This window comes from Elgaria multicarinata, chromosome 3 (genome assembly GCF_023053635.1).
Source record: "Elgaria multicarinata webbii isolate HBS135686 ecotype San Diego chromosome 3, rElgMul1.1.pri, whole genome shotgun sequence".
NCBI classification, from domain to species: domain Eukaryota; kingdom Metazoa; phylum Chordata; class Lepidosauria; order Squamata; family Anguidae; genus Elgaria; species Elgaria multicarinata.
The window spans coordinates 83,335,136-83,360,740 of record NC_086173.1 but is presented as its reverse complement, the minus strand read 5'-3'; the positions used below and the strand labels follow the sequence as shown (position 1 = coordinate 83,360,740).

The 25,605-nt window shown below is 39.8% G+C and overlaps 1 protein-coding gene across 2 annotated transcripts in view; it reads right to left on the bottom strand.

The window, feature by feature from the left end:
* Window positions 1–10,211: 10,211 nt before the first annotated feature.
* The window catches only part of DDX46 (DEAD-box helicase 46), a 41,956-nt gene continuing 26,562 nt past the window's right edge, over window positions 10,212–25,605 (bottom strand). For both annotated transcript variants that reach the window (XM_063120750.1, XM_063120751.1), the window contains exons 18-24: window positions 25,157–25,294; window positions 23,870–24,019; window positions 23,129–23,332; window positions 20,954–21,172; window positions 19,552–19,696; window positions 12,621–12,694; window positions 10,212–11,561 (exon numbers count right to left, since the gene is read on the bottom strand). In XM_063120750.1, the coding sequence (XP_062976820.1) occupies window positions 11,514–11,561; window positions 12,621–12,694; window positions 19,552–19,696; window positions 20,954–21,172; window positions 23,129–23,332; window positions 23,870–24,019; window positions 25,157–25,294 (978 nt within the window). In that variant the 3' untranslated portion in view covers window positions 10,212–11,513. The remainder of the gene's footprint in view (window positions 11,562–12,620; window positions 12,695–19,551; window positions 19,697–20,953; window positions 21,173–23,128; window positions 23,333–23,869; window positions 24,020–25,156; window positions 25,295–25,605) is intronic.

The window sequence follows — 25,605 nt, the reverse complement described above, 5'->3', positions numbered from 1 at the left end:
ACAATTGGCAGTTTATTGAGTCTTGAGATGCTATGAACTACAGGCAGGCATGTGAACGGTTAAACTCAATGGAAAATCTGCCTTGCAATAACAACAAAAATCTTTTACAGCATTCCCCTCAAAAGGTTCACCTCCCTTACAATGTAAACAAGCATAAGGTTTTAAGAGTATTTTCAAGGAAGTCGCTGTATAGATTTTTTAAAAAACAAAACAAAACACCATCTTGTGTTATTTTAAACAGGGAAGACAGCCGCTTCCCTGCTACCACGCCTTACATATAAGTAGCTGCGTATATACAGCATGAGGCAGTGGAATCTTTGCAGCAGCAAATAAACAATTAAATATTAATCTACTGCACTTTTCATGATACGGCTTGCAAGCAGAATGGAGCCAGAGTGCAGTTCCCTCGCTGTGTTTTTCCGTAAGAGAGACTTGTTATAAAATGGACTCCCGGCCTTTGCTCAGCTCTTTAAAATGTGAGCTGATGCACTGAATCAGTCAGATTGCTGTACTGTCCATCCCAGAAACAAAGTGTTATTTAAGGGTTACAGAAACTTCATGCTTCTTCATTTATCTGTACATATTCTTCATGGCAGCAGCAATAAGATTTTTCTCCCTAACATGCAACACATCCATGCTTCTTTAAGTTAAAGCAGGCCCAATTTTTGTCTTACAATAGACTCCTCTCCCTTCTGCCACTAATTACTTATGTAAAGTGTATCTATGTAAATGCATACTTCCATGGATGTACATCCCAAAAAATTCCATGCGAGTTATAAATCAACATGTATATGATTTGCCATAGCTGGTTGCAGGCAAATTTCATTAAAATCACTAAGATTTCTTTCAATATCATCACATCTAAGAGTGGAGTAGAAAATTGCTAGCCAGTATTTCTAATAACTAGATTCTATGACCTACCAGAATAGCACTGCAATATCAGGCTCAAACTAAATAACATAGTGTGCAATCTTATGACATCCACGCTCAATGCTCATAAGCCTCTGAACTCAGGGGCTTACTAGCACCCAGTGCAGAGCGGGAGGAGCAGCAGAGGCAATTGCCTAGCCAGGTAGCCCATCTAGTTGGGGTGCATTGCAGGGGGAGGAAAGGAGGCTAGAGAGGCCTCAGGATAACTCTATCCCATCCTCTCCCTTCCCCACCTACAGAACACCCTCCTTTATCCCATCTCCAAGGTTGCTTTTCCAACTTCGGAAAGAGTTTTCTCTGCATTGGCTGCCAGGGGAAAGGGGGAGTGCAGATTACTGGATCCAAGGTCAGAATGCTTTTTCCACCTTGGATTTATTTATTTTATTTATTTATTTAAAACATTTATATCCCACCCTATATCAATAAGATCTTAGGGCGGCGTACAGATAAAAGCATACAGTATAAAACAGTAAATATACACAGCTAAAAACAAATTAAACCATAAATGTTGTAAACCGCCCAGAGAGCTTCGGCTGTGGGGCGGTATATAAATGTAATTAAATAAATAAATAAATAAATAAACCAAGTCAAAACAATATATAATTTAAAAGCAGTAAAGCTATTAAAACAGTTAAAACAATGTGCCAGCTTAGTGAATTCAACCATTAAAAGCTTTGTTAAAAATCCATGTTTTCACTTGGCGCTGGAATAAAATCAGTGTTGGTGCCAGTCAGGCCTCCAAGGGGAGGGCATTTCACAGTCGTGGTGCCACAACAGAGAAAGCCCTCTCCCTTGTTCCATCATAGCAAATGTTGTGCTGGTGGGATGTGGAGAAGGGCTCCTCCAACAGATCTCAAGTCTCAGGCAGGCATATATAAGGAGACGCAGGCGCTCCCTCAAGTATCAAAATCCCAAGCCGTTTAGGGCTTTAAACATCATTACCAACACCTTGAATTCCAACCGGAAGCGTATAAGCAGCCAGTGCAATTCCTTTAAGACCGGTGTTATGTGGTCTCTGTAAGATGTACCCGCCAGGAGTCTAGCTGCTGCATTTTGCACTAGCTGCAACTTCCGAGTCATCTATGTGGGGACAGCCCCACGTAGAGTGCATTGCAGTAGTCTAATCGGGAAGTTACCAGTGCATGCACTACTGTGGCTAGGTTGTCCCTTTCCAGGGAAGGCTGTAGCTGGCAGATCATCTCATTATACTTATCGTTTTAAACTGTTTTCTATCATATTATGTATTTCAAGGCATAGTTACTTGGAAAGTGTTTTCTATTGTAAATATTTTATTGTAAGTTTTTTTTATTTTCAGATAAGCCCTGAGGAAGGACGTTTTTTGTCCAAAATGCATAGGCACCTTCATTAAACCTTTTTCATACCAATAATATTTTGCAAAGATTATCCTTGGTTCCGCCCCTGCCTTCTGCTTGTTTTTTCACTCCATCAGAGGAAGCGCCACCTCATCCAGAACAGGTTGCTTACTCAATTCTTGGACTCAGGAACCACCAATCCACAGAGCTTCCATCTTATCAGGATTCAGCTTCAATTCATTGGCCCTCATCCAGTCCATTACAGCCTCCAGGCACTGGTCCAGCACCTTCACAGCTCCAGCTGACTCCGATGACAAGAAGTAGATCTGAGTATCATCAGCATACTGATGGCACCCAGCCCCTAATGACCTCACCCAACAGCTTCATATAGATGTTGAACAGGCATCCGAAGTACCCTATTCCTCCCCCCCCCACCCACCCCAATGATGCCTAGGGGCCATAGGATTGTTCCAAAACTTACCATCATTCTACATTACTTTCCTGTCTCTTCCTTGAACCATCCAACAAAAACAGGTGATGTTACCATGCTCTACGTCTCTTCTCTCTGCCCACCCATCCACCCAACCCACAAAGCAATAATGTGAGGTGAGAGAAGAAAGAAAAATGCACACCATGCAATGTCGTCAATCTCTGTCATTTGCATTGGGTATTGCAGAAGAGATGGAAAATGTGTGATGTAATAAGTGAACATGGTACCACCACATCTCATTCAACCCCCCCCCCCCCTGCTTATTAGCAGCAGCATCCTAGGACTGGGTGACTTAGCTTCACAATTGGCACATTAGCCAGAACCATTACTGCAGTGGTGAATGCCAGGATGGAATTGCCATTTTAGTTAAAGCACTCACTGTTCAGTAGTAGCTAAAACAAATCCTTAGGATTTATTTCTACTGGAATTTTTAGCTAGAATTTCTGGAGCTGTTAAATTGCTCCAGTCTTCTCCAGCTTCCCAACTTCCATTTTTTAAAAATAGGCAAGTCTCTAGCTCTTGTACTTATTTATTACGTTTCTATACTGCCAATATTCGAAGCTCTCTGGGCAGTTCACAACAATTAAAACCATAGAATATAACATAAAATTTTAAAACTACAGAACCGAGGATACGAGTCAAAACATGCAGCTACTATTCTGCCCATTTGTTTTGTGAGAAACTAGCCTGCTTCCACTTTTCAATATTTTTAGCCAATGAATGAAGTCATAGTAATGGCTAACACACACACTATCTGGGCATATTATCCTTCTTGGTGTGTTAAGCCTTTGGCGTTTTCTGTTTGGTAGCCTAATTTAAGGAAAAACACTATTTATTTATTACATTTATATACCGCCCCATAGTCAAAGCTCTTTGGGCAGTTTACAAAAGTTAAAGTTTAGAAATTCAGGAGTTTAGTGTAGCTGAGTTTGGGCAGTAGTTTGTCTACCCAAAAACTAAAGGTAGCGTTAAAGACAAGAGTTCATGATCTGACTATGGTCTTGTTAATAATTTTTTCCTGAGTTTATAAACATTTAAAAAAAGTATCCCAGCAATGTGTGCAGATATGATAAAGCATCATTATTATGCCATTATTGGAGGAAGCCAGGATGTGGCTGGGAAAGCATGAGTTATACCAATCCTGCAAAGCAACCCAATATTCTTTGTTATTCTCATTTTTTTAGGGAAGGGGTGCTTAGGACAGTGTATGACATCTCTGTAGTGTAGTCCAGTCAGTGTTGTTGATTAGAGAGATGAAGTTGATTGTAGCAGCAATGCCATTAAGGGCTAGAGCGGTTTGTTTGTGTGCATATAGCTTTAAGAGAACTTGCCATTTTTAGCCTCTCCCCATCGCTCCCTTACTGCAGACCTTAGAGCTGAAACAGAGTGACACACAGCTCCTCAGAAGTTAGTGTTTTCTCATATATTGTAGCAATAAACAACCCTGTTGCAAAGGTACCTGAATCTATTGTGTGTTGTGTACAGAGCAGAACCTAGTAGTGGACTGCAAGCTGAGCAGGTCACACCTGTTCCTCTCTCCCCACATTAATCATGCCATTCACCCTGTAGTGGCCATTGGCCCAAAGCAAGGCCATTACAGAGGTGAAAGGAGTCAAGGAAAGAATTGAGGGTTTCAGCTGCAGGTTGAAAGACATTGTTCAGTAACAGTCCACAGAGATTTGACTGCTCTCCAGTGTTTCCAAGATGAAGGAAATCATTCTAGGCAAATCATATGAAGTTCTCAATTTTATAAGGGAAATGATGTGATAAAAATATCCACATCTATTTTTTACTGTGTTTCAACAATAACAAAAATCGCAAGTGTAACTACTTGCTTTAAAGGCCTGAGTTTCAAGTATTACAACATTCTAAAATAAAGGACAAAGGAACAGATTACACATAAACTTCAGTTAAAGCAGACCAAATATTAGTCCACTCGCAAGTAATGCCTGTATACCACTCTTCGAAATGTTTCTAGTGTTGTTAGGTCTTCAATCCATTCCATTATATGTGGGGAGGTTTGATCCTTCCAGTAATGTAGTATCAGTCTTTAGCAGTGAAGTAGGCATGAAAATCCATTTACACTGGCTGTGTGTTACATTCCAAGAAGCAGATAAATTATTTCAGAGAACATGTACACTAGTAAATATTAAAGATCTTTCCAATACAAAGTTTATCCATATAACGTCATCCCAAAAGTAAGTAACTATTGGGCATTTCCAAAACAAAGAAGCATTAACTTATTACACCTCCAACAACTAGCCGAGTTTAACAAACTTTTATTATAAAGACATTGTGCCATCCAAAAGACCCGAAACAAAAGGTTTTGCTGAATAAGATGTAAGTGGTGGAAACAACCTCCCACCCCCATGTACAAAATACATCATTAATCTTTTGGAAATATTGTGGGTTCCTTGTTGGCCACTGTGTGAACAGAGTTCTGGGCTAGATGAATCCATGGTCTGATCCAGCATGGCTCTTACATTCTTGTTTGCCAAGTATAAGTAACGGGATTCCACATATAACATAAACAATTGGAGCTATAGAATTCATCTTGAGTGTATTAACCTTACCCCATAAACTCAACTTTAAAGATGCCCATCTATCTATATCTTGTGAAATACCATTAAACAACTTGATTAAATTTAACTTGTTCATTTGAAATATGTCTCTAAGGATAACTATTCCCAAATAAGTGAAAATATCCAGTATGACATTCCAACTTCAGCTGTACTGTGTTTGTGCATTTGGGTATTGTTTGTTTTAGGTGTGGTGTTTTTTTAATTCCACACATCAGATAAAGTTTTGTTGAGTTCATGATGCTTTTTGAATATAACATTCTTCTGCATTAGTACTGTTCAGTTCCCAGGATCATCATCTACTACTCTGTGTAGTTTTCTAAATGTCATAGAATGTGACACTAAGTAACAAAGCACACACAGAAGACAAGTACACAAGTGTGTTGTAGCTGTCTTCATATCTTGTGTGTGAATTACAACCACAAACTGCTGTGCACTGCAGCTTTGTCCTCTGCACCTGAAAAACAACCCTATGGATGCCTATGATTAATGTTTTCATAGAAATCTGAATACTTTTATAAGAGCAAAATTGATAAATATGTTAGCTCTGGCATCTTCAACCTTTTTGGGCCAGGGGTCACGCTTGGAATTTTAAGAGTGCCATGGACACTTTCACAAAAAGGTGAGGGTGGGGGGGCTTGGTCATTCATAAAACGGCTGCTATGCTGAGCATTGACAATCACAGAAAACACATATTTCCCAAAGGCAAACTGAATGGGCAGAAATAAAAGTGGGGAAAAAACCTAGGTACAAGAGAGGTGTAATCTGCACTCCAAAGCACAAAACCACTCTTCTGAATCCAGTTTTCAGCTCCAATGCCCATTTCAGAAGGCAAATGGATGAAGCTCTGAGACAACGTGGCCAAATATGAAGCAGAGGGAGTTTGAGCCCAAAATGCCAAATCTCATATTGGGGCCCCCAAAACACCTGTTTCACAGCAAAACGTTTCACAGGAGGCATAGTGGTTATGCTCAGAGAAATACACATGCATAGTAAAAGGCCAGTGCAAAGAACAGAATTGTGTAGGTTGAAAAACAGTATTGCCTCAGGCTCAGCCCCTAGAAGAAGCCTTGCTGAATTTGCCCTTTACTTCCCATTGTTCAGCAGATGCTGCCTGCATGCACATTTAATTTTTTCACCATAACAATGAAGTCTAAACCTTTTGTTTTTTAAACAACAACAACAAAAAACTCTCCACAGAATTTCCTCAGGAAACCAGATTCTCCAGCAGACCTGATATGGGTGCAGCCAACCAGCCTTGAACAAGAACATGGCACTTAAAAATAACAGCAACATGGACATCCCCTTCCCCCTGGGTTGTGCGGTGGCTTTTGTTCTCTGGGCCAGATAAATCTTTGCTTAAAACAGTGCAGCCCCTTGGAATGAAAGCATCTGTAGAAGCTACTCATTTGTCTTACCAAACCCAAATCCTGTCCTTGATTAAAGAATTAGAAAGGGTTGAAGCAAGAGTGGAAAGGTTTCTTTGCCTATGTTTGTGATACAGTAAATGGCAGGGAGAAGCAGCATTTAAAAAGGGTTTTCAATCAAACCTGCTTTCATACTCCATAATGATTTTGTTAATTATGTATGAGACTTCTTTCTGCCTCAATGATTTTAATCTTTTTTCTGGGGCCTTCCTAGACATCTGCAAGAAAGGCAGGCATTGCACCAAGTCATACTTAAGTAGGACAATGTATGGATATCCCTTTCCTTTAAATAATTCCCTACCCTACCCCCACCTCATAAACAATATTGCCTTGTATGCTTGCTTGCTTTCTCTCTCCCCCCCCCCCCCCCAGTGGTGGTTCTCCTCCTTCCCTCCTCCTTTGGGGCAAATGACATGCAATGCAATCACATATAGTTTCCCCCCCCCCTTCAGCAAGATGTAGCTCTCAGTACTCCAATCTGCAAAAGAAGACCAATACAGGGGGAAGCCATGATCCTTTCCTAATCAGTGGTAACCAAAGCAGCTGGCTGCATACATGATTTTTTTTTCTTCTGCAAAGAGGAAAAGGTTAAATCATCCCTCCACCACCCTGCAATTACCAATTCCTAGGGCTGCATTTTGTAGAAGAAAATATCAGAGAAAAACTACACAACTGTATGTCAGGTAATTCAGCCCTTTAGATATGAGCTTACAATTACTTCATTTACCATTGTGGCTAGTTTTTATAACTGCTCAATATAAAGGCTGTGTACTTTTCAGATGACCAGTATGAATGTTAACATAAATTTGTCTGGCAGCCTTAAATTAACTCCTGCAATCTCCACTAACTTTTTGAACAGTTCCTACCTACCTCTAAATCTAACATCCACGATATATCAACATTCTAGTTCTTCAAGCAACATCTCTATTTCTGTGTGTTCCCTTCCAAGGAGCCCAACCACTCTCTAAGGTGAGACACTAAGCAGCTACTTAGTTTCATAGCTGAGTGGGCATTTAAGTCTGGTTTTCCCACATCCATAATAAATTATCCCATGGTTGCTTCCAATAATATATTGGTAAAAAATTAATGAATTGATAATCACTATACTTTTATTTGCAAATGTGAATTGGGCATGGCTACCATGGGAATCAGAGGAACAATGTGGTCAAGAATGTCTTTGGAAGCTTCTAACTATTTAGCTACCAGTGATTTGGGAAGGAGATGACGAAATTTACACAATAGAATAGTCTCCACTTATATACTGTGAAATCCAGCATATAAAAGGTTTCTGCTATACTTTATCAGCCATTACTACTATTATTCTTTTCTGCTTGTAATTTCCATCTGATATTTCTATCAAGTTGTTAAGAGGATTTAAAAAGAAAAGATTGATCTACAGCTAAGTTACTACCTCTGCAATTATAATTTATTGAAAAAATATACATTCTAAACAAGTTACCATAACCTCATTTTTAAAAATATATATATATATATTCTAAACTACAGTTGATTTATACATTTTTACATATTTGAGTCAGGAGTGCTAAGCAGAAATGAATTTTCCCTGCCCTAAACTAGGGTTAACTAGAAGTCAGAATTTCTTCTACAAAAATCTAGCCTTTAAGAACACAAACTTGTTTAAGCAGATACCATATTTGGAAGAGAGCTTGGTCAAGAAAAATAATCATAAGAGCAGCACATTCCTTTTTAGTCATGTGACAGGGAAAAGCAAGCAAGCTTGCCCTAAAAGGTGGGGCAGAAATATATTAAACAACTAATAAATGTGCATGCACACACAGAGGCCTGCAGTCACACTCTTCCCTTAATATCTGTTAAAGCCAAATGCTACCGACAGGCTGCACTGGTAGAAGATAATTTCCATCTTCGAATACTAGGTGCTTCATATAAGATGACAAAGGTCCTGCCACAGACTCACAATCTTAGGCAAGACATTGCAGACAAAGGAAATGGAAGGAAAATATGAGATCAATTAGAAAATGCTGGTGTAAAAAAGCAAGTTTTAAAATCAGGCATTTATTTTACTTTTTGGGTGTTTTTTTTTAAAAAAAACACCTCATACCCCACTCTTCCACAATTGTATGTTTCACTCAAAGCAACTTACAATTAAAAGCAGTAACAGTACTACAAAATAAAACATAAAAATGGAAATAAGCTTAGCAGATAAACATATTGGGAGCAGATCAAGCATTCAAACAAATTATATAAAGGAGCCAAATGTCATGTGTTAAAGAGTTCCAATGGAAGGGAGCAGCAAGCAAGAACTGGTGGATTCATGAAATGGAGGATGCTGTACTGTATTTTCAGAAGAAAAGGGTACTGGAGAAGTGAAAAATGTATGAAAGGGCATAAAGAGCAAATAAATAAGTGAGAGTGTGAAAAGTAACACGTCCATAGTGCAATGGATTATGCAAACCCAAGAATTCAAGACAGAGGAAAGAGGCTTGAAAGAAAACAAGGCTGCACATAAGTGTACTGTTAATTAGAGATGAGAACACACAAGGTGCATAGATTTTATAAAAATGAAAGCAAAAAGATTTAGTGATTGAGTTGAATATGTTGAGTCAATTGTTTGTCAATACCTAGAGCCCAAATCCTTAAAGTTGATCAGATTTAATGCAGTCTCATTATGCAGTTTAGTATAATGAGGCCGTGGATAAAATAATACAAGCTGATGATACCTAATTATTTAGGTTGGTAAAAACCAAAGCAAACTGGGAGCTCCTCCAGTGGGAAACAGGATGCTAGACTAGGTAAGAGCTTTTATCTGACCCAGCAGGGCTCTTTTTATGTTCACTTCGGCTATTGGGTGGTATAGAAATGTAATAAATAAATAAATATCTGTACTGATAAAAACTATATATTTGATGTGTCTTATAGCACACCTACAATGTAGTCTGAGTCAGGAAAACCTAATATACCTCATGCACTAAACAAACTTCCATACAAATGAAAGGAGAAAGTTCAGCCTTATGTTTCTAGATTTGCCATTGTAACCAATTGTGTCCTCTCCACTGATGGAAGGTTCTTTGATCAAGTGGAAGCTTCCATGAGCAGAAGGGGGGTGGTGGTAGTAACATGTTTTGTGGTTTTATAAATTTCCCTTTCTTTTGCAGCCCTGTGTCATTTCCCCTGTTGTTCCAAAGGGTCACCCAACCCTCTGGAGTAGATTTGTAGGGGCAGAGGGACACAAGGGGCTCCAGAGGAAAGAGAGAATAAGCAAAATTTGCCTCCTCCGTCTTTCCACTCACAGAAGTCTCCATTGGATAAAACAGTCTTCTCTCAATGGAGGGGACACAATTGGATACAACCCTTAAAACTAGTTCTTGCATGGTGCTATCATTAAAGGTTTCTTGAATACCGTACCTCATTAAATGTAACAAAATTGCTTGAGAGTAAAATACCAACATCTATAGCCAAGCAAGCAGGACAAAATCTCTTAAGTTATTCAATGTTTTCAAAAAAGGAATACACAATGACTTTTTTATTTTATGAGGACATTAGAAAACACATATATATTGTGAAAATGTTCTTTACAAAAACCTTGCATTCGTTCTTAAATGGAAACTTACAGGTATGGTAAGAGTTAAGTTTTTTTTACAATGAAATGTCTCCATCATCATGGCTTCTCCAAATAGTTGCCAACACAAAATATTTTAAACGAAAATCATCTCTTTCCTTCAGTGAATCTTGAAAGTGATTTGGATTTTTTTTTAAATAGCCACAGTCCCACAACATGACAATTGTCACTGCCATTGTTTAAATACAGATACCACCAGTGATGGAATAATATTAAAACTAAAATTACAAGGAAGTGAGAAAAGCTATCCTTTAAATTTTCTTGTGGGAATGGGTAGAACCAGGCAGAGCTAGGCTGCAATCTGAGATCAGATGAGATTTGACTTCTCAGTCAATGTACACCCCGGACCAAGACTGGCATATAGACTACCATATTCCAATACAATAGTCACCAACACTGGAGGTGGCTGATTAGCTAATTATTTTCTTGCGTGCACACACAAAAAAAGGAAGTCTTGGGGAGAAATAAAGAATATATATATATATATATATATATATATATATATATATATATATCATTACACACACACACACACACATACAGCTTGACTAACTCTGTCCTTCCTGATGAAAATGGTGTCAAGTTACAGAAGTGCATTCTCTCATTAAATAATAACTTCTTATTTGGCAAAATCAATCATCAGATGTTTATGGAAAGCTGCTTTTAATCTTCCAAATTACTCATTTTGCAGAAAAATATACAGACATAACTTTTTATTGTTATCCATTGACAGAAGTCCATTAAGATAACCTCTTCAAGGTTTCCAGTCCATCTATACGGTTTTAGAAGATTTAGAAGATGAAGGACAAACATTTACCCTTCATTTTAAAGCATTTTGTGTGTGGGGGGATTACTACAAAATGTGAGATTGGAAGTACTATACCTTCCAATTTTTGAACTGGGATTACGCTACATTTTTTCAGTAAAGTAATAACTAGTTTTATTTAGTATGTTTAGAAGAGAAAGCATACAAATTAAGAAGTATAATCATGTCCTCCTGAAACTTGTCCTATGAGCTGAAAGCAATCCCCGACAAAGTGATTTTGATCTTTAAAAAAATTCAGCATGACAATATTAAAAAATGTAATTTACAAATAAGCAGCAGTGTAAACAGTAAAGATAAACAGAAATGACAAAGTTTCACAAATGAGAAACTGGCAGATCCACTCCAAATATTTATAAAACTTTGTATCTTCCTTTGTTGGTTGGTTGGTATGAATTTTGCTGTAAGAGAACAAAGGAGTATGCAGTTAATCAGACATGTAGTTAATAATGCACTTCATTTGGATCCAAAGTTGCACAACGTGAAACTTTATGAACTGGATGAACCTATGTGTGGAAGGGGAGGGATTCTCCATCCCCCTGAAACCCTCTACAACCTTGAAAATCTGCTCTACATGGTTGGAAGACTCCAAAGCCCAGAGGCTGTTTCGGGGTTGTGGGTGGTTTGTTAACCATGGCAACAACCCACCCTGCGCCAGGTTTGCACATCATGATAAGCTGCAGCAACCCTCTGCCATGGGTTGAATATTTACAATGGCTGCCAGCATGCACCACAAACCAACATGGCTTAAGTAAGCCATGGTGGGTGAGGCAATCATGCAAACCAGCCCAGTATGTGATGTGTTGCTGGGGGATTGCAGGGCAAAGGAGAAATAAGTAAAAATTGCTATCCTGTCCCCTTTTTCCAGCAGGGAAGCAACTTTGGAACCTGTTCCCTCTGCCAAAAGAAGAAACCTTGGAGGTAACACTGTTACCTCCAATCTGTGATTGGATCTGCTTGTTTTGCCTATTTGCTAAAATAGGCTAACCAGAAAGTCTGGGTTGATTGTTCCAGAGGTAACAGTGAGGATTCTACCGCATCCAGCTCCCCTTCCCAATTTGGAAGGCAAGTAGTGCACAGGGGAATCAGCGCTCTTCTCTCTGATCAGATCAAAGATAATGGGGATTCTTTTTACTTAGTGTGACACTCCTCTCCCAATTGAGACAAGAAGCAGTGCACTAAGTGTGTCCTCCATAATGGGTGGAAGGCATGCGGGTAAATGGTCTTGTCTCTCTGTGCAGAGGGAGGCAAGAACTATGCTCCCACCTTTCTCTTCACGGAAAAATGTATGATGTCAGGAGGTAAGGCTTCAGGGAAGGTGCCCTGCTTCTGAAGGGATATTATCTGCCATCCCAGGGCTGAGCCAGGATGCAATCTGGTTCCCAGGGGCTAAACAGTTTCCCAACTCTATTCTAATGCCATCAAATCTTACAGAAAGTACGAAATAATATTTCACCTACCAATCTGATGAGCTCTTCTTTGATAAGCCTTGTAATTTCTGCCTTTGCTTTCTGCACAGCCAATTCATTTGCACCTAGGAGCAGAAAGGAAAATAAGTAATATATAAGTCTACCTACAAAGCACAGTGATGAAGCAAACAGTACAGGTGACAACTGTGCTACATTGGCAGTTGTGAAGTTTCAAAAAGTCATATAACCTATATTTTAAATTCCATAATTAATAAATATTTGGCACCATATAATGTAATTCAGTGCAACGTATTTTGCATCAGGATGGAGTGATTGAAATCAAGTGTAAAGGATATATAATGATTACATTAAGTTTCTTATTGGTATTTTAGATATTTCATAAACAGAAATGGATGTTAAGTGATTGATGTAACCATTAATGTACAATAATGTTGCAGCTAAATAGTGCCTTTATTTGCAAGCCTGCTAACTCATAAGCTAACATTATTGTTTGCACTATCCATGATGACAACCTTTGTTTTGAAATAGGTAAACCCTTTTTGGGGCCACTGTAGCAGATGAAGAGACGTTGAGATCTGCGTATGGACTCCATACGGGACTTGTAAAATGCAAGTGCCCCTCTTGCAACCAACATATGCAAAGATCGCTCTATGTCGGATGTAGGCGATGGAAAAAAGGATGGGAGGATGATGTCCTGGTTGATGTGGAAACCAGAAACTATTTTGGGAAGGAACTGAATGTCTGGACGAAGATCCGCCTTATCACGGCGAAAAATTAAATACGGTTCGTCTATCTTCAGTGCTGAGAGTTCACTGGCCCTTCTAGCTGAGGTAACTGAGACCAGAAAAACAACTTTGAACGTTAAAAGTCTCAAATCTGTAGTAGCTAGAGGTTCAAATGGCTTGGTTAATAATGCATGTAATGCAACAGACAAACTCCATGACGGAACAGGTGATTTAATGGGAGGATGTAAGTTCAAGAAACCTTTTACGAATTTTTGAATGATGGGGTGTGTAAGCACAGAACACCCCTCCAACTTTGCATGGTATACAGATACTGCAGCCAGGTAAACTCTTACCTGAATATTTTAAACCTTCCTGTACTAAATGTAACAAAAACAATAAAATAATATTTACATCACAAAAAACTGGATCCGAGTCCTTTTGTATGGCAAATTGAGGGAATGCATCCCATGTTCTCTTATATGAAGCTCTAGTAGGTTTCAAGGCTGCGTCAAACATTGTTTGGATTTCAGGTAAGTACTGGGTCTGATTCACATTGGCACTAGCCTCCACGCTGTGAGGTGGAGTGAGTCTAGGTCCGGATGTTGGATCCGTCCTTGGCTCTGGTAGAGTAGGTTCGGCCGCACTGTGAAGTGGTGAAACCTGCCCTGAGCCCTGTCCAGAAGAGGTGCAAACCAAGGTTGTCTAGGCCACCATGGCGCTAGAAGGATGCAAATGGCATTGTCTGTTAAAATTTTCGCTAGGGTCCTTGTTATTAGAGGAAACGGAGGGAAGAGATAAAGCAGGCCCGAGTTCCACTTGCGAAGGAAGGCATCCCCTAATGAGTGACGTCCTATCCCCACTCTGCTGCAGAAAAGTTTGCAGATGCTGTTGTGTGCCGTGGCAAATAAATCGATGGAAGGGGTTCCCCACATTTCGAAGATGGCATTGATCACATGTGGATGGATTTGCCATTCGTGGACAGTGCTCACAGTCCTGCTCAATTGGTCTGCCAGGTGATTGTGTTCCCCTGCAATGTGGACTGCGGTGATGGTGATGCCCCGAGTGATGCCCCATTCCAATATCCGAATAGTTGTTTGAACCAACGGTATTGACTTGGTTCCCCCTTGCTTGTTTATGTGAAACACCACCGTAGTGTTGTCTGAAGTTACCTGGATATGTTGGCCATATAACTGGTTTTGGAAAGCCTTAATTGCTTTCTCAACAGCGAGCAATTCCAGCAGGTTGATATGCCTGCTCTTGTCTTTGTGTGTCTAGAAACCTTGTACTTTCAAGTTCCTGTAATGGGCGCCCCATCTTGTATTGGATGCATCGGTTGTGATGACTCCTGTGGGCGTCGGTAGCAGGAAGGGAATTCCAATCAGTAGGTTCTGTGTCGATGTCCACCATCGAAGGGACCTTGACACGTTCAGTGGTACTAGAAGGGAAACACGTCTTGCATTGTTTGTTGGGTTGTGAGCTCTGTTAAACCAGAGCTGGGTCGTACGCATCTTTAGTCGAGCAAACGGAACAACCATTGTACTGGCTGCCATGAGACCTACGATTCTTTGTATTGTAATGGCTTTGACCTTGTTTCGTGCCATTATCCGTTGAGCCAAATTGATTATGGACTTTGCCCTATCTGGAGGCAAAAAAGCTCTGCCCTGGGTTTCATCGAGTAGAGCTCCAATGAATTTTATGCTTCTCTTGGGGGTCAAGCATGACTTTTCCCAGTTTATATACAATCCTAGATCTTCGAGAAGGTTTTGTATAGTGGCCAAGTTGCTGATCAGAGATTGACATGAGTTTGCTACCACAAGCCAATCGTCTATGTATAGGTAAATTTGGATTCTGTGTTGTCTTAGGTATGCAGAAATCACGGCCATACACTTGGTGAACACACGTGGTGCCGTCAATAGCCCGAAGGTAGAACCCTGAATTGGAATGCTTGATGCCCTTTAGCAAACCGTTGGTATTTTTGGCTCTGGGCATGTATATTGATGTGGAAGTAGGCATCCTTTAAATCGATTGAGGCAAACCATGCGTGTTCGGTTAGTAATGGCAGGATTCCCGCTAGAGATATTATCCGAAATTTCTTGGGGGATATAAATGCGTTGAGATCGCGAAGATCTAATATGGGTCGGAGACCCCCATCTTTCTTGGGGACAGTGAAGTACCGGGAATAAAATCCTCGGCTCAGTTGTGATATTGGTACTAGGGTGATGGCACCCTTCTCTAACAAAGTCATCACTTCTGCTCTCAACAGTGTTGATGGTGCAGTCGTCTTGAAGATGCCTAAAGGTGGAAGGATATCGAATTCTATTTGATATCCCTCTGAAATGATAGAGATGACCCATGCGTCTGTAGTGATCTGTGCCCATGCTGAAATAAACTTTGGGAGGTGTTGACCGAATGGAGTGGTAATTGAGTCAAAGAGGCCGTTTGTCACCAAAGTCGCTTTTACGCCTTTGGTATCGAGGGCGAGATGTTGAAAACTGCCCCTTGTTTTGCTTCTGCTGTTGTGGTTGGTGGTTTTGCTGAAATCTTCGATCATTTTGGAAACACGGATATTGGGATTGTGGTTGATGGTACCAGCGTCTTGGTTTGAATTGCTGAGTTGGAGGTTTCAAACCCATTTTCTTAGATGTAGTTTTGGCTTTCTGTACCAAATCCATGGCCTCATCGGTCTTAGAATTGAAAAGACCTTCCCCATCGAAAGGAAGATCTTCTATGCGGGTCCTAGCCTCTTGTGAAAGCCCTACAGACCTCAGCCAGGTATTTGTAATTTTGCATTGCTGCTGTTTTTATCTGGTTGAGCTTTTATATTGTATTTTATATTATGGTTTTATACTGTTGTTTTATACTTTGAATGGTTTTAATTTTTGTGAACCGCCCAGAGAGCTCCGGCTATTGGGCGGTATAGAAATGTAATAAATAAATAAATAAATAAATGGCGTCGTAGTGCTACCGCACCGACAATCAGCTTGGCACCACAATCAGCCTGATGTTTTGCTGTACTGATTTGTTGTTTCGCAAGTCACATGGCCTCATTGGAGAAAACACGAGTAAGTTCCCTTTGATCATCATTAAGATGATCGCATAGTGATACAATTTTTTCTAGCAGGAAATATTGGTATCTCACCATCATTGCTTGATAATTAGAGACCTTTAGGCTTAACGATGCTGATGAATAGAGCCTCCTGCTCATGAGATCTAGTCTCCTGCCTTCTCTATCAACTGGAGCAGAGTGAACTCGTTGGGAGCGGCCCTGAGCGGATTCTACAATTATAGAGTTTGGTTGTAGTTGTTGGAAAAGAAATTCAGCATCCTTTTCTAAAACCCGGTACATATTGTCGAGACGTTTAGATGTAGATGGCATTGACGCTGGTTTTTTCCATGAATGCTGCACTGTTTGCAAAAGGGTGGGGTAAAAAGGAATGGCTACAGGCAATGCAGATTCAACATTAATGACATCAAACACTGGGTCCGTAACTGTTCGCATTGGTTGTGAGGTCTGAATTCCCAAAGACTGGGCCATTCTTTGTATTTGATCGGAAAAATGAGCAAGGTCCTCTGATGGAGAAGCCGGATCTTGTGAGCCCACAATGCCTTCTGGAGAGGAAGTGGATGGGGCGACAGATGAGTAGGAGGCTGTTTCAGATTGATAATCATCAGTTACTGATGCTGGAGATATTACCGGTGGAACTGGTTCTTCTGGTAAAGGCGTTTTATCTATTGTCATGACTGGCTCTGGTCTGGTCTCCCGTTCTTGCCTCGTTGTCAGTATCGAAGTAGGGATCTGCTCCTGTCTCGGTATCAATTGTTGCACAACTGGTGGTTGTGGAGGTAGAAATACGTGCTCTTGCACAGACATCGATGGTGGTGGTAGATGTGGAGGCGGTGTGTACCGATATTCATAATATGGGTCTCTGTATCGGTGTTGTTCTACCCAGTGGCGAGATGGTCTTGGTGGCGACGACCAATCGGAGCATCTATCCCAATCAGATAATGGGGATCGTGAATGATGCCGATAATAATGGTCAGCGTAGCGCCGCTCCTGTGAGCGTGCTCTAGATCGAATAGAGTCTGGAGATTGACGTCGATGTGGACGTTGCTGAAGGACTTGTGTTATTGCCGCCGCCGCCGGCAGCGATCTTGGCGTGGGGCTCACAGCAGGGCTTAGGCTCCTAGGCTGTCGGCCTGAGGAAGAGTCCCTTATTTCTCCCTCCGATGTCAAGAGCGTCGGTATGGTGGCTCTCGGTATCGATGGCGAGGGAGGCGTCGGTACCGATGTTGATTGCCTTGCTGGTATAGGCGATACAGTTTGTTCTGGAACTGTCGGTACCGACGTTGCTCGCGTGGGAGATTGAGAGATCTTCTTTCTCTTTTTCTTTTGTGCCTCAGGGGCTTTGTTTGCCCGGGCTTTTTTCGCTAGTTTTTTTTGCTAGTGAAGTGGTCAGTCCCTTCCCTGGTGTAAGAGGGGTCTCTCTCGACGCCGATGCCAGGGGCGGAGTTTGAGATCTGACTATTGCCGAGGAGGTAGAAGCCATTGATGTTGATGGGACAGCTTCTAATGCCTTCCTCCAAAGCTCAGCTTTTAGCCAATCGGCTCGGTTTTTTCTTGTTTGCCTTGAAAAGGCTTGGCAATTAGTACAAGAGTCAACTTTGTATCCTTCTCCGAGACACAGCAAACAGAGGTTATGGCCGTCTGATGGAGGCAATTTACTGCCGCAACGAGCACATTTTTGAAAGGGGGCCCTCAAGGCCATGCAAGTTGGGAAAAAACCGCGATCAGCGATCGCTAACAGTCTACTATCTACAACAATATATATTTAATTTAATTTTTTTAAAAAAAAAAAAATTAAGGAAAAAATAGTGAATAAAGACTAAGGAAAGAAGAATTAAGTAAAAGTTGAAGAAAAAAGATGCTCAGCTAACTATTATAACGTTTTGAAGAACGACGAAGTTCTTGACGATGTAGCTGTGAGGCGTTCGAAGGAGAACTGGGGAAATGGGCGGGAACCCTCCCAGGCATGCGCAATGGAGAGTGGGGGAGGGTTCCCGCCAAAACTCAGCTTTAGAAGTTTTCCCGATAGTAGCTCCGGGCAGGCGCAGAGCCCATATGTGTGACCACGAAGAGACCACGAAGAAGAACCAGACCGTGATCTTACAAGTCAAGCAAGTGAGGGAAATCAATCAAGCCGCTGGCTGGCTGAAGGCCTGAGTGGACTGGCTGGGTGCTGCTGCTGCCACCTAGTAGACTGATGGGCAAAGTATCTTGTGGTAGGCTTGTCAGATAACTAGGCTCCAAATCTGACTTCATAAGCACAGGTTGTTTGGACTCCAGTAACCATAACTGAACCTTTCCCCTTAGGTATCATCAACAGATTAACCTATAGAGAGCAGGGAGTTTGATGCTTGGATAGCAGTACTGAAAAAGTGTATACAAACGCTATTGCTGCTCATCTTGCTGAGCTTGCTCCTTCCTTTTTATCTGGCAGTAATTTTGCAGGCTCTGGTCAGCAGTGAGCTTTGACAGTGCAGCTGCCCAGGTCTGATGCCAACTTCCCCATCACACAAATCAGGAAATATGCAAACTGGCTCACAATTGCAGATTTTCTACACCTTGTCGCAGAAGTACCCCCCTGAGCACTGGCTGGTGTCAAAGTCGGTGTTAATTTCAGCACACTGAATATGCATTGAATCTAAACTAAGTCATATATAGAGTAGAACTTCAAAATATGACAAAGTCTGGATCCAATCCTAAATACTTAATTACTACAATTAATCTGTGCTTTAAGCATTTCTCCTGTTCCAGTGAGATCTACAACACATATCACCTGCTGCTTCAACTCCTCTAGAAAAAGGTAGGGTAGCTTTCTCTTCCTCTTATCAGCAAGAGATATGTCTGAACTTTACTAGGAAACTTTTTTCACAGGAATAACATTCATTTGATTTGTGTTAGCTTGGTATGAAAGTGCCAAGCGTGGCATTTATTTTACATTTTTTCAGACAATTGTAATGGGGCAGTATCCAAGTCAACACAAGTGCTAACAAACTATGTTGCAAAAAGGGACTTCTAGTTGTGCCAGCTAACGCTACTTACTGGCTTTGCTCTAAAGGTCCCTTATCCTAGTGTAACATAATTTATGTTAGTGCTCATGTCGACTTAGATACTGATCATGCATTTTTTTTGGCAGCAATTTTAAGTCTGTACTAAGAATATCAATAACACTCACTCTCAATAGCCAAGTAAATTTTTCGTTCTCCTTCCTTGGGTTCTTTGCCTGGAGGAAAGTATGTTCCTCTGATCGTAATGGCAGCTTCAGAATATTCACTTATTCTGTGCAGAGCTTCCTTTGATGTTACTTTCCATCTAGCAGTCTGCAAAATAAGAGAGGCAAGGGAAAGGAAAACATATTATTAAATCTACAAGGTCAAGTGAAATTCTAAACAAAATGACTTCACAATTTGCACAGCGGAATGATCAGAGACCAAAAATGGGGAGAGTGTATAAGTGATTTATGTTTTCATTTTTGGAAAGTTTTTAAAATTATTCTTCGCAAGATGTTATCAAAAGTATAATAAGCACCTTTTAACAGTCCTAGGCCAGATCTACACCAAGCAGGATATAACACTTTGAAAACAGTTTGAAAACTGTATCTGGAGTGTGTCACAGCCCCCAACAGTTGCCAATACTGTTATAAACCATTTTAAAGCAGTAGTGTAGATCCTGCCCTAATCTCTCTCTTTCTGGAAATGACATTTGGGGCAATTAAAAAATACAGTTAAACATTTTTTTATGTACCAGAATTCTTCTATACAACGGGATGTGCAAGTGGTTCTCTCCCTAACTATTTTTAAAGGGGTTTTAAAGACTTGGATGTTCCAGTCTGCTTTTATATGAATGCATTCCCATTTTTCTTTTAGGCTGCTGTTTTAATTAATTGTAACTTATTTGCTCTGCCTCAAAAAGTGGATTTTTTTTAAAAAAAATCTTTTTATCTCCTTAAAAATCTGTGATAAAAATGTAGATTTTATTCATGTATAAGGTTTCAAAATGAATACCCCATTTGTCTCCAAATGGAATTTGTTAAAGTGCCTTTATTAAATTACAGCGAGAGAATTATTTGATAAAAGAATTATTATGTGTGATTGTCGTAACAAAAAACTCAAACAAAAACAGAAGAAAACCTATTCATGCAGTGCAAGAGTATCAACTTGAGTGGTGAAGTTCCACTCTTTCACTGAAGTAGCAAAACGAGTACTTAGGAAGAAAAATTAATGGACACGGGAGCGGATTACGTAGCTGTAACAAGGTTAAGAATAGATAGAACAATTAGGAACATGGGAAGCTGCCTCATGCTGAGCCAGACCACGGGTCCCATCTAGCCCAGTATTGTTGGCAGTAGCTCTCCAGGACTTCAGGCAGGGTTTTTCCTAGCCCTACTTGGAGATGTTGGGGATTGAGCCCGGAAGCTTCAGCCTGCAAAGCAGGTCCTCTTCTGCTGAGTGACAGCCCCTTCTCTGTCAAAAGCTGAGCTACAGAGAAATTGTGAGGGTTTGGGAGGAGGGGAGGGAAATCACACAATATATACAAAGATAATCCTGTGCTGTGTGATTAAACAAAAATATTCTTGCCTGTGGGAAATCATTGATCTCCAATTCTTCTTCATATCTCTTAAAAGATTCATTTTGTCCCCCCTCCTGTTTCTCTTCCTCTTGTTTCTCTATGGGCACATAATTGAGCTTGGCATTGATCTTCTCAGCCAGTTGTTCTGCAATGGTCTTAGCAGATACAGTTGGAGCCTGAATTGTACCGCCTCTCAGGATAGCATTCGTAGCTTGTTGCATCACATCCTGTAATAAGGTATTTAAAATAAAACAGAATCTAACTTCAGACGCATACCATAGTAAAAGTCAGTATAAGTATTTGCCCAAAATTTAGACATCATTTTATAAACTGTGTGCACATCTATATATTCTAAAACCCACCTGCACAAAAGAAAAGTGCAAGTCGTGTTTACTACACAGACCAGAATTTGGAGAGAATTTTCTCAAAGAGAATTTTTGGAAGGTGCAGGATGAAAGGGGAATTCACAAAAATCTCTCCACACACCCCCATTATGCAAATGAGAATACCCCACAAATGGAGTTCTGCTCATGGAAAGTTCGAATCCAAGTCTCTGTACATAACCTTACTATTTATGTTAGAGGTGCTGAATCAGAACAAGGGCCAAATTTCATTTTGGACAAGCTCTTGACCACATTTCAGTGGGCCAAGAGATGGGGCAGAAGGCAAAAGAAGCAGGGCCAAAACAAGAAATACCACAACATACCAGCATATTTTGGCTTAAAGCTGTTGCTGCCAGTAATTAAGCCTCAGGAGAGGCATATTAACTTTCTGGAACTGCAGGGAAATCACCAAACAATTGGCTGTTGGGACCCCCAGAAAGTCCGGTGGGAAACCAGGTTTGAGATTCTGCACCACTGGTTAATATATCAGTTAGAAGAACCCCAAATTGGCAACTTTTATTTCAGCTTGATTTACCCTCCCCTCCCCACCCACCCTGGAACACAGAACCAAATTAAAGGCTGAGGTGAAACAAAGGCGTCGTTGTCCCAAGGTAGCCAGTTGTATAAAGAGGATTGGGTTCCAGTTAGCAATGTTAAAAAAGATAGGCACAACCTATCTGACATAAAGCATCTGCTATGGTTACTGACAGAACCACGTAATCCTGGCATTCAAAATAAAGGATAAATCATGGATAGCCTTGGATTTCTGTTTTTGCTTCTTTTAAATTTTGTTTTAACTGTTTTATTCTGTTTTTGTTTTTATTTTAGCTTGTACACCGCTCCGAAATTTTTCAGTGGGGAGCGGTATATAAATAAATAAATAAATAAATAATACACATGGCTGTCCCGTCACATCTAGCTTAGCCTTAACAGGACATAAAAAGAAAATAACTTTGGGAAGTATAATATACTGCACTCACAGTAGTACAAATGGACCACTAATGAAACAGGAAGTAGTGGTTTCTGGGAGGGAAACCAAATGGAAATAAGTGGCAACACTCATTTCCAGAATGAGGCAGGTCAACGGAACTCACAGAAGGGATGTCCTCTGACCTGTTCTGTTCTGGAAATGAACATTGGTGCTCATTTCCATGCTTATTTTAGGAACTACCAGTTCCTGTTACACCAGCAAAATGGACCGCTAGAGCAACAGAACAAGGAGATGTGCAGTGGTAGTATAGGATACTGCTCTTTGCTACTGATTATGTTTTTCAGAGAAACTAACAACCATCCACACAAAAATCTGTTCGTGCAGAAATACTTTTCCAGCAAAAATTACAAGCAAATACACACATTCCCTTGCAAACAAGAGAAATATTAGCCAATCAAATGTTTATTATACCTTCCTTAGAGATTGCTAAAATCCAGTTGTTGGTGCTAGTATTTTGAACTTCTTTATCAATAGTCACATTCCCATAACATTTCAAATATAGGGTTACTGAGAATAGGAATTTGTACTCCTTTTCCGAGACTACATAAAGTAGACTCTATGACACGGTTCACATGATCACAGCATCTTAACAGGCCACAGTGGGGCCCAATGCACGTCAGGTGCCATTTGCTTAATTACCCACCCTCAAATAACTCTTGTTTAAGCTGCAGTGATGGTGCAAACCAGGTCAATGCAAATCTAAATTGAGCAGGTATTAACACAGACCTGTATAAACTATGTATGTATCTTTTCATTCTCCATTGGTAATGTTAATGTTTAGAAATGTTTGCTTTGTAAAGGAGACTTACCTTAAATTGAAATGAGACTGATACTTGAGCCTCAGCTCCAAGATTCTTCTGTGCATTGATTCTCAATGCCAACCTTTTAGCAATTTCTAATTTTTCTGCATTGCCTGCTGTTGGGGCAGGAACATTAGATGTCCCACCACCAGACGATGCCATGTCCTTCACTCTTTTCTTTGAATTGAACATGCTTTCAATCTGCTCATCAATCTAAACAAAAATGAAAAATCAATGTAACTTCAATTATGATATATATATATATATATATATATATATATATCTCAAAAAGTAAAAGGCAGTATCTAAAAAGCTCCAGGTATCTCGTAGGAATGAGTGGCTTCCATTTCAAATATTAGAGTGCACGATCCTTTTGATGAATAGAAGACGACCATCTCACTTTAAGTGAACAGGAATAGAAAATGAATCAAAAGCTGAAAAACTATGCATGACCTTAATTGGAAACAGAATTATTTCAATTTACTTTTATCCAACCTTAATTTAATTTCAGTCCCATTCATTTCAATGGGTCTACTGTAAGTAGGACTAACACTGGATATAATCCACCAGAGAGATATTTAATATAGAAAGCAAATTTAAAAGAACATTTAGCTGAAAAAAGATTGCCACCACATCTATAAGACATTTCTATGAAATCAGTCAGATGAACAGGAGCATAAAAAGTCACAATTCTGCATAATTGTATACGTTAAGTGAGTACATAACTAAAAAGCAGTTTTATAAACTTACATCAACTGCGGTATCTTCATCATCTGAATCCTGCAAGCCAAGTGCAGCTTTCTGTAGTTTCTTTCTCTCATTAGCCAAAGCTTCCTCTGTTTCATCAAACTTGAATCCTTTACCAGAGAACCCGCTGCTCTTTTTAATTGTCTTCCCCTCCTAAAAGGCAAATATCTTTTGAAAAACCAGTCCCAATATAGAACCCCCTTTTAAAAGATGAAGTTTTAAAATGCTTATTTGTAAAAGTTTCAAGATTTGTTGCATGAGATATTTTAATGTGAAAGTCTGCCATTTTAAAGGAGACTGGCTGTAAAGAAGTGCTGATAAGCACCCAAACACATAAATACAGAAACAAATTTAACAGACAACATATATTAAAATCAAATTAATACTTAAAGCAGGTGTAGAAATAACATTCACCCTAACATAGAGATTGGGCTGCACCTGTAGAACATATAAGATAACAAACCCACATATTCTTATTCGTTTTTAGATATCTCCATATACACTAAAAGCCTAAAAAATGAGGCAGCTTGTTAATAAAGCCAGCATTGTTTTTAAGAAAAAATGCTCAGAAGTTAAACTACCATCATATACTATGCTTTTCAACCTACGAATTGAGGCCTAATCTAATGTATACTACAGAATGAAGTGGTAGAATGGACTGCACGAATTAAGTACAATGTGATGCCATTTCTGAGTGCTCCGCCATGCACAAACTATCCTCGAAGTTAAAAAAAATCCCAGCACACAAAACAGGAATATTCTAGCATAGAGCATTCCCTTCTGTACTACTTCTACCTGTAGGGAATTTCTTATTCAGGAAAGCATTAAAATTTTGATCGCCAAACATGCAGTCTGAAGGTCCAAATTCTACCAGCTCACAACCTCAGTCCATTACATTCTATTCTTATTACATTATTATCAGGCCTAACTCTATAGCAAAGCCTCTGAACTTTAAAACTATGGGTTAGATCCAAAGAACCAGAGCAAAAGGAATATAACTAGGTAGCACAAGAGGTCACACAGCACTGTAACAGAAAGGTTCTATTGCAGTTCTCATGCTTCATTTGTGCAAGCAGAAGAATATATTTGGATTAGTTTCATTTCTGTCTAACCACAGTTCAATGTGATGTGTAAACAATCAACCCATGAGCGAAAAACACCTTCAGCTTTCAGAAAGACACTTCAGATCCAACCACATCCAAATAAAAAATGCCCAACTGAAGTTTATTATCTGAATTTAACTACATATGTTAGTTAAAATCAACAACAATGGAAGGATGGGTTACTTACAGCCTTCTGCTGATCTTTGAAGTCATTCCAAAGCTTCTCCAGCTCAGATGGAACTGAAGTACCTGACAACTCAAAGGCTTTAATTATATCACCAGCATACCGTGCTTGATCTTCAGTTATAAAAGTATATGCATATCCCTGTTAATAAAATATTATGTATAATTTCAATTCAACATATAGTACACTAAGTACACTAGCTATTTTCTTGTGTGCATGTATGTAAAATACATGTAAAATACCTTTTGAGATTTTTACAAAAAACAAGTTCTAATATAATTACATAGTAGTGATTTCTTGTTTAAATTAATCAAGATTATATTTCCATATGACAACATACAGCATAGCATACTTTGCCAAGCTGTGGAGAACTCAATTCACTGTTTTGGGACAACTAAATATATACCATATGTGGTACCACATGTCTGTGTCTTAATGCTGTGGCAAGTTCC